Source organism: Oncorhynchus nerka, linkage group LG15, assembly GCF_034236695.1.
Source record: "Oncorhynchus nerka isolate Pitt River linkage group LG15, Oner_Uvic_2.0, whole genome shotgun sequence".
NCBI lineage: Eukaryota > Metazoa > Chordata > Actinopteri > Salmoniformes > Salmonidae > Oncorhynchus > Oncorhynchus nerka.
In genome coordinates this window covers 20,111,629-20,121,376 of record NC_088410.1, presented here as the reverse complement: position 1 = coordinate 20,121,376, position 9,748 = coordinate 20,111,629, and the positions used below count along the sequence as shown (strand labels likewise).

At 43.1% G+C, this 9,748-nt stretch overlaps 1 protein-coding gene across 1 annotated transcript; it reads right to left on the bottom strand.

Moving 5' to 3' along the window:
- Window positions 1–1,960: 1,960 nt before the first annotated feature.
- Window positions 1,961–7,815, bottom strand: LOC135560119 (zinc finger protein 501-like). Its single transcript, XM_065001231.1, has 3 exons — window positions 7,632–7,815; window positions 6,160–6,893; window positions 1,961–4,036 (listed from the first exon to the last, which is right to left on the bottom strand). Exons 2-3 carry the CDS (start codon window positions 6,448–6,450, stop codon window positions 2,996–2,998), a joined length of 1,332 nt encoding a protein of 443 aa, XP_064857303.1. The 5' UTR covers window positions 6,451–6,893; window positions 7,632–7,815; the 3' UTR covers window positions 1,961–2,995.
- Window positions 7,816–9,748: the final 1,933 nt, after the last annotated feature.

The window sequence follows — 9,748 nt, the reverse complement described above, 5'->3', positions numbered from 1 at the left end:
GCTACACTCGCATTAACATCTGCTAACCATGTGTATGTGACCAATAACATCTGCTAACCATGTGTATGAGACCATTAACATCTGCTAACCATGTGTATGTGACCAATAACATCTGCTAACCATGTGTATGTGACCAATAACATCTGCTAACCATGTGTATGTGACCAATAACATCTGCTAACCATGTGTATGTGACCAATAACATCTGCTAACCATGTGTATGTGACCAATAACATCTGCTAACCATGTGTATGTGACCAATAACATCTGCTAACCATGTGTATGTGACCAATAACATCTGCTAACCATGTGTATGTGACCAATAACATCTGCTAACCATGTGTATGTGACCAATAACATCTGCTAACCATGTGTATGTGACCAATAACATCTGCTAACCATGTGTATGTGATCAATAATATCTGCTAACCATGTGTATGTGACCAATAACATTGCTAACCATGTGTATGTGACCAATAACATCTGCTAACCATGTGTATGTGACCAATAACATCTGCTAACCATTTGATTTGAAGTTTCAATACAAAGACTGTTTTACAACATGGAGGGCCGGTTTCCACAGATGAAGCCTAGCGCTTAGGATAAAAACCTATTACACTGGAGATTCTCCTGCTTTTAGTTCCAGGACTTGGCTTAATCTGCGTCTGGGGAAACCGTCCCGCAACGTTCACATCACACATCAGGTGAGAGTGGGACTGCATCACAGGGAAAACAGGTCAGCCTATAGAGGGTTCAATAACTGATAGAACAGTCAATGGAACAGCCTATAGAGGGTTCAATAACTGATAGAACAGCCTATTGAGGGTTCAATAACTGATAGAACAGTCAATGGAACAGCCTATAGAGGGTTCAATAACTGATGGAACAGTCAATGGAACAGCCTATAGAGGGTTCAATAACTGATAGAACAGTCAATGGAACAGCCTATAGAGGGTTCAATAACTGATAGAACAGTCAATGGAACAGCCTATAGAGGGTTCAATAACTGATGGAACAGTCAATGGAACAGCCTATAGAGGGTTCAATAACTGGAACAGTCAATGGAACAGCCTATTCAATAACTGATGGAACAGTCAATGGAACAGCCTATAGAGGGTTCAATAACTGATAGAACAGTCAATGGAACAGCCTATAGAGGGTTCAATAACTGATAGAACAGTCAATGGAACAGCCCATAGAGGGTTCAATAACTGATAGAACAGCCTATTGAGGGTTCAATAACTGATAGAACAGTCAATGGAACAGCCCATTGAGGGTTCAATAACTGATAGAACAGTCAATGGAACAGCCTATTGAGGGTTCAATAACTGATAGAACAGTCAATGGAACAGCCCATTGAGGGTTCAATAACTGATAGAACAGTCAATGGAACAGCCTATAGAGGGTTCAATAACTGATGAACAGTCAATTCAATAACTGATAGAACAGTCAATGGAACAGCCTGATTGAGGGTTCAATAACTGATAGAACAGCCTGGAACAGCCTTGAGGGTTCAATAACTGATAGAACAGTCAATGGAACAGCCCATAGAGGGTTCAATAACTGATGAACAGTCAATGGAACAGCCTATAGAGGGTTCAATAACTGATGGAACAGTCAATGGAACAGCCTATTGAGGGTTCAATAACTGATAGAACAGCCTATTGAGGGTTCAATAACTGATAGAACAGTCAATGGAACAGCCCATTGAGGGTTCAATAACTGATAGAACAGTCAATGGAACAGCCTTGAGGGTTCAATAACTGATGGAACAGTCAATGGAACAGCCTATTGAGGGTTCAATAACTGATGGAACAGTCAATGGAACAGCCCATTGAGGGTTCAATAACTTGAACAGGGTTCAATAACTGATGGAACAGTCAATGGAACAGCCCATCAATAACTGATGAACAGCCTAACAGCCCATGAGGGTTCAATAACTGATAACAGCCCAAGGGTTCAATAACTGATGGAACAGCCTATTGAGGGTTCAATAACTGATGGAACAGCCTATTGAGGGTTCAATAACTGATGGAACAGCCTATTGAGGGTTCAATAACTGATGGAACAGCCTATTGAGGGTTCAATAACTGATGGAACAGCCTATTGAGGGTTCAATAACTGATAGAACAGTCAATGGAACAGCCTATTGTTTTCCCTGGTGATGTAATCATATATTTAGAGTTCTGATTGGGTCAGACAATTTAACTAAATTCAAGAGGCATTTATTTCTAAGTTATATTCTTCAAGAATCAAAGTTAAAAATATATATATGTATGTACCAATCCCAGATTGCTCCTTTAAATCCTGCATAAACAAAGGCCAGTTTCCCAACTCAGGACACCTGAGAATCCTCTCACCTGGCTTCTGTCACCTACGTGGCTGCTTACACCTGTTCTGCCTGCGGCTATGGAACCCTGACCTGTTCACCGGACGTGCTACCTGTCCCAGACCTGCTGTTTTCAACTCTCTAGAGACAGCAGGAGTGGTAGAGATACTCTTAATGATCGGCTATGAAAAGCCAACTGACATTTACTCCTGAGGTGCTGACCTGTTGCACCCTCTACAACCACTGTGATTATTATTATTTGACCCTACTGGTCATTTATGAACATTTGAACATCTTAGCCATGTTCTATTATAATCTCCACCCGGCACAGCCAGAAGAGGACTGGCCACCCCTCATAGCCTGGTTCCTCTCTAGGTTTCTTCCTAGGTTTTGGCCTTTCTAGGGAGTTTTTCCTAGCCACCGTGCTTCTACACCTGCATTGCTTGCTGTTTGGGGTTTTAGGCTGGGTTTCTGTACAGCACTTTGAGATATCAGCTGATGTAAGAAGGGCTTTATAAATACATTTGATTTTGATTTGTACTGCTTTAAGGATCCACTCTCCAGTTCCTACACTCAGAACACTGGGTCTACGTCCCAAATGGCTCCCTATATAGTGCACTACTTAGAGAATAGGGTGCCATTTGGGGCGTAGCCCCGAGGTTCCTCTCACCTGGTTTGCTGCTCACACCTGTGCCTCTTCAGGCCCCCACTCTGACTGTAGCTCCTACAGCACTCTGTGCATTTGTACGGCTTCTCTCCTGTGTGGACAACCATGTGCACTTTACGAGACGCCGAAGTGACGAAGCACTTGTCACACTCGGAGCATTTGTACGGTTTCTCCCCTGTGTGTTTCCTTCTAACGTGGTCTTTCAGTTGGCACCCCTGTTTGAACCTCTTCCCACAGTCCTGGCAAGAGAACGGCGTCTCCCCGGTGTGCTGTCGCCGGTGGATCATAAGGGTGTGCGGCCGGGCAAAGGTCATGGGACACTCTGGGCAGGACAGCGGGCGCTCGCCGGTGTGGCTCAGCCGGTGATACTTGAGACTCATGTAACGGACGAAACTCTGGCCGCACTCCGGGCACACGTACGGTTTATACCCGCTGTGGGAAATCATGTGGCTCTTGAGTTGGGCGGAGATCTTGAAGCCGTGGCCGCACTGGGGGCAGACGTAGGGCCGCGCGTCGCTGTGGAACCGCATGTGGCGGGTCAGGTTGGATTTGAACGTGAAGGTTCTGCCGCATTGGAGGCAGGCGAAGGGGCGTTCCGCCTCGTGGATTGGTCGGTGCTCGACCAGACCGCCTTTCCGGGAGAAGGTTTTATGGCACACCTCGCAGGAGTACGGCTGGTACTGTGTGTGGATCCGGGAGTGTAACTCCAGCGTGGTTTTGGAGAAGAACTTCTGGCCGCAGTCTGGACACGGGAACCGGCGGACCTTCTGATTGCGAGGCCACCATTCCGGCTCAGACCGCAACGCAGCCAGATTGAACAGCTGAACGGTAGCCGACCGCAGCCGCCTCCCTCCATCCTGGTGGTACAGGGGAGCATCCTCCGTCTTGATACCCAAGTGATGTGCATCTGTCCTGGGGTCGCTCTCTGTAGGTCCCCTGGTGTTACCCAACTCTGGGTCGTAGCTCTCTGTCTTCACAGAGTTCAACCAGTGTTCATCACTTCTGGTCCCGATAGGCAGCTCGTCCATCTCTTGTTTCACCTGGTTTAGAACAGAATAGCTTTATTTTCTAAGAGGAAACTTCAGTGGTGGTCGTATGATACATAAAGATATCTAGTAAAAGATATACCTGCAACATTCACACAGACATATATAGTAAACATACACTACCAGTCAACATTTTTAGAACACCTACTTCAAGGGGTTTTCTTTATTTTTTACTATTTTCTACATTGTAGAATAATAGTGAAGACATCAAAACTATGAAATAACACATATGGAATCATGTAAGCAAAAAAGTGTTAAACAAATCAAAATATTTGAGATTTTTCAAATAGCCACTCTTTGCCTTGATAGCTTTGCACACTATTGCCATTCTCTCAACCAGCTTCACCTGGAATGCCTTTCCTACAGTCTAGAAGGAGTTCCCACATATGCTGGGCACTTGTTGGCTGCTTTTCCTTCACTATGCGGTCTGACTCATCCCAAACCATCTCAATTTGGTTGAGGTCGGGGGATTGTGGAGGCCAGGTCATCTGAGGCAGCACTCCATCACTCTCCTTCTTGGTAAAATAGCCCTTACACAGCCTGGAGGTGTGTTGGGTCATTGTCCTGTTGAAAAACAAATGATAGTCCCACTAAGCGCAAACCAGATGTGAAGGCGTATCACTGCAGAATGCCGTGGTAGCCACGTTGGTTAAGTAAGTGTGCCTTGAATTCTACATAAATCACAGACAGTGTCACCAGCGAAGCACCCCCACACCATAACACCTCCTCCTCCAGGCCTTACGGTGGGAAATACACATGTTCACCCACACCGCATCTCACAAAGACACAGCGGTTGGAACCAAAAATCTCCACTTTGGACTCCAGACCAAAGGACACATTTCCACCGATCTAATGTCCATTGCTCGTGTTTCTTGGTCCAAGCAAGTCTCTTCTTCTTGTTGGTGTCCTTTAGTAGTGGTTTCTTTGCAGCAATTCGACAATGAAGGCCTGATTCACACAGTCTCCTCTTAACAGTTGATGTTGAGATGTGACTGTTACTTGAACTTTGAAGCATTTATTTGGGCTGCAATTTGAGGCTGGTAACTCTTATGAACTTATCCTCTGCAGCAGATGTAACTCAGGTTTTTGCGACTGCACTTGAAGAAACATTCAAAGTTCTTGAAATGTTCCACATTGACTGACCTTCATGTCTTAAAGTAACAGACTGTTGTTTCCCTTTGCTTATTTGAGCTGTTCTTGCCATAATATGAACTTGGTCTTTTACCAAGTAGGACTGTCTTCTGTATACCCCCCTTTGTCACAACAAAACTGATTGGCTCAAACGCATTGAGGAACGAAATTCCACAAATGTAACTTTTAACAAGGCACACCTGCTAATTGAAATGCACTCCAGGTGACTACCTCATGAAGCTGGTTGAGAGAATGCCAAGCGTGTGCAAAGCTGTCATCAAGGCAAAGGGTGGCTACTTGAAGAATCTCAAATATATTTTGCTTTGTGGTTACTACATGATTCCATATGTTTATTTAATAGCTTTGATGTCTTCACTATTCTCCTACAATGTAGAAAATAGTAAAAATAAAGAAAAACCTTGAATGAGTAGGTGTTCTAAAACTTTTGACCGGTAGTGTATAGCTGCAACATTCACACAGACAGATATCTAGTAAACATATAGCTGCAACATTCACACAGACAGATATCTAGTAAACATATAGCTGCAACATTCACACAGACAGATATCTAGTAAACATATAGCTGCAACATTCACACAGACAGATATCTAGTAAACATATAGCTGCAACATTCACACAGACAGATATCTAGTAAACATATAGCTGTAACATTCACACAGACAGATATCTAGTAAACATATAGCTGTAACATTCACACAGACAGATATCTAGTAAACATATAGCTGCAACATTCACACAGACAGATATCTAGTAAACATATAGCTGCAACATTCACACAGACAGATATCTAGTAAACATATAGCTGTAACATTCACACAGACAGATATCTAGTAAACATATAGCTGTAACATTCACACAGACAGATATCTAGTAAACATATAGCTGTAACATTCACACAGACAGATACAAATGCGATACAAGATCTCAATTAAATGTTAATTTAAAAGCCAGAATTTTAAACCTACCTCTTGTTTTACCTCGTCAGGCCTCAAGATGGCGCTGGAGAGTTGTAGACTTATCTTGGGTTTGTTTTTGCTTCCCTTGGGGCGACCCCACCACTTAGGGGCCGATGATACCTGGCTAGAAACACTTTCACTGTCAGCAGAGTTGTTTCCTTTTCCTGTGGATTGGTTCCTTCCTCTGGTGGTGGAGTTTTTCTTCTTCGTTGGTTTTCTGCCTGGTTTGTTATTGTTCTTCTGAGCAGCGAGAGACAGTTGATCCTTCGTTAGTCTGTGGAGTCTCACGATAGCAGCCATTTTGAGATGATTCAGGTTAACGCTATGCAGAGAATCTCCTCCCTCTATTTTGAGTTGATGTAAGGCGCGTTCCTCTGCTCAGAAGTTGCTGACGCCTGACCTCACAACGCCTGGATATGTATTTTAAGTTTCAACTAACCACATCATGTTATAGCGATCTGTCAGTCTATAACACCGTTGATGATGTGGCAGGCAACCATTGGTTGATGAATGTAACATCTGAGCAGGGGAACATTACCCCTAGTCTCAATCTGGGCAGAGAAACGTGTTCTGTTAAACTAATGTCTCAGGATCTTGTAGCTCTAGGATGGAACCCTGTGGGTAATGTCTTGTCCTCTCCTTTAAAGACAGAGCTGGTCATCATTCTAGGGTCTTGTAGCTCTAGGCTGGAACCATGTGGGGAATGTCTTGTCCTCTCCTTTAAAGACAGAGCTGGTCCTCATCTGTAAGAAATAATGGATTCAATGGAGAGAAAGTAAATAAGAATACTAGAATTGAGAAAATGAAGCCTTACATCGTAAGATTTAAGAATATAAATTAGACTCAATCAAATTAACTAAAGAATAAGGAATCCAATAGTATTATCTCTCCAAAGTAGATATATTAAATCAACTATTATTGGTGAGAAAGACCCCGTTTTTAAACCTTTCACATCATTAACCTAAAAATCTATGAAATCATTATAGGATAAATAGATCTTCATTGTGAAATTCAACACTACATTTTGCTGCAAGAGAGGTCTCTTTTAAAGATTTTTAAAAAGTCTACCAAATGTATTATGTTGGTGCAAAACGAAGCAGTACCGAAGTTACTTCTGGATGAATAATGCATTGATTACATATTGACAATTAACTCGACAGATACTTAAAGCGAAGTTTATTTGATAGCTTGCATTGTGGAAAGCTATAGCTACTGAAGTTATTCAGTTGATTGGCTGATTTATGACGTTTGGTCAGCTTGCTCTGGTCTAATCGCGCAAAGACAACGAGTTGCTCCTAAGTAGTTACACGCACTGGACCAGAGCTAGCTAAACATCAGCTGGACCAGAGCTAGCTAAACATCAGCTGGACCAGAGCTAGCTAAACATCAGCTGGACCAGAGCTAGCTAAACATCAGCTGGACCAGAGCTAGCTAAACATCAGCTAGCTAGTTACTACTGCAAGAGACATCAAATAGCCTACCTGCAGAGACGTTGGCAACAATCTGAGGCGGGCATCATGGGTGTTCAGAGTCGGTTTACTGAGAAGCCAGTACAGTTATATCAGGAAATAATTGCAATCCCAGTTTGCAATAAACACATTTGCATTCAAAGATAAACAATAACGCACATGAATCCACAGCGAAAGGGAAGTAGTGACTGGTTCTGCTGATTTTGTTCGACGTCCACATTCTCAATGCTGCCACCTAGCGGATCGGATGAATCAGACATATCGTCCCATTTCCAAGTATGCTCTATAAGAGATAAAGATAGACCTACCCCCTAATTCTTATGGGTTGCCCATAATCATCTGTACGTGTACTGTCAGTGAAATAACTATCTGTTCGTAAATCCACATGGTAAAACATGTATCTACTGTTTGAAGAGACAGTATAGATTTGCTTTTCATTCATTTGTTAAATCATTTTATTTGGTCATAAAATGATACGCTAATTCTGATTTTTTATTTTTTTAAATGTATTTTTTTCCCCATCATTTGATATAATTATTTTTTATGTAATTTTATATCAGCATACAAATGTGTTAGATAAAACAATGCATGATACAGTATTGCTTAATATTTTCTCCTTGAATGACATATGACTATAATTCACACTCACATAAATGACAGGAATGAGTCTAACCAAAGCTTGGATCAAAGCTCTAATTTAGTAGTAACACATTGATAATCATTCTCTCAGTAGTCAACCTTTCATTGTCCGTTTCTCTCCAAGTTCCCACCATCTTGTATTTTGCTCCATAAGTCATCAACCATCAATTTGAACACAGCTCCAACTGCCACTAACATCACCATGGTGACCACCACACCAGACCCTTCTTTCTCCCTTACTGGGTGTGTTGACATTGAAGTGGTTTCCACCATTGCTCTCCATCTCCTCTCTTCTCCAGCAGCTCAGTGACTGTGGTCACCTTTCTCCTTGTTGTTGAAGACATGATATCTGCCCCTGCAGGTACTGATTAGTTGTAGCAGTTGACTGTTGTCCTTCAGTAGGTCCTCCACTGGTCTCCCCTCTAGCTGGTCTCCCCTCTAGCTGGTCTCCCCTCTAGCTGGTCTCCCCTCTATCTGGTCTCTCCTCTAGCTGGTCTCTCCTCTAGCTGGTCTCCCCTCTAGCTGGTCTCTCCTCTAGCTGGTCTCCCCTCTAGCTGGTCTCCCCTCTAGCTGGTCTCTCCTCTAGCTGGTCTCTCCTCTAGCTGGTCTCCCCTCTAGCTGGTCTCCCCTCTAGCTGGTCTCTCCTCTAGCTGGTCTCCCCTCTAGCTGGTCTCCCCCAGTGAACAGCACCATGGTGTACATTAAAGACTTCTCTAAAGTGGAGGGGTTTGATTTACAACAGTGAGGGACGACTTCCCGGACACAGATTAAACCTAGCTAGTCCTATAGGCTAGAGGGGCGGCAGGGTAGCCTAGGGTAGCCTAGTGGTTAGAGTGTGTGACTAGTAACCGGAAGGTTGCGAGTTCAAACCCCCGAGCTGACAAGGTACAAATCTGTCGTTCTGCCCCTGAACAGGCAGTTAACCCACTGTTCCCAGGCCGTCATTGAAAATAAGAATTTGTTCCTAACTGACTTGCCTGGTTAAATAAAGGTAAAAACAAAAAAACAAACCAACAGTTCTCTTGCTCTTTAGACCAGGACTTGGATAGTTCACCGACATTACATTCAGCAGTCTATGGACAAGCTATGACAGCAACAGATGCTTTGGTGTTGTTTACCTGGTCACTGTTTCAAAAGCTAACTTTTTAGCATTTACGGCACGAATCCAATGCACGTCAATGGTACCTAAGCATTTTCACGCTTCATGTCCAATTCACCTATAAGTAACTTCCTTGAGCTACACAATACATTTGTAGATACTTTAGGATGATTTGGAAATGAAGAGCAAAAAAAAGACCCACTATAGCCTTTCTCACTTTGTCACTTTGTCATGTTTCTCTCCCGTATGGACGACCATGTGTACTTCTGGTTGGATTGGAACATGAAGGCAGGCACACTTTCAGTTTGATTACTAACTCATAGAAGTGGAATGGAGATGGCCCTTAATGGTGTTGCCTACGCTGTCACAGAAGCCAGTGTGTCAGAGCCGA

Bases quoted from the DNA above. Each gene is read 5' to 3' on its own strand.
- LOC135560119 (XM_065001231.1), bottom strand. From the start codon at position 6,450: ATGGCTGCTATCGTGAGACTCCACAGACTAACGAAGGATCAACTGTCT. The intron at 4,037-6,159 runs GTAGGTTTAAAA...GTTCTAAACCAG, and splicing joins CTGACGAGGTAAAACAAGAG to GTGAAACAAGAGATGGACGA.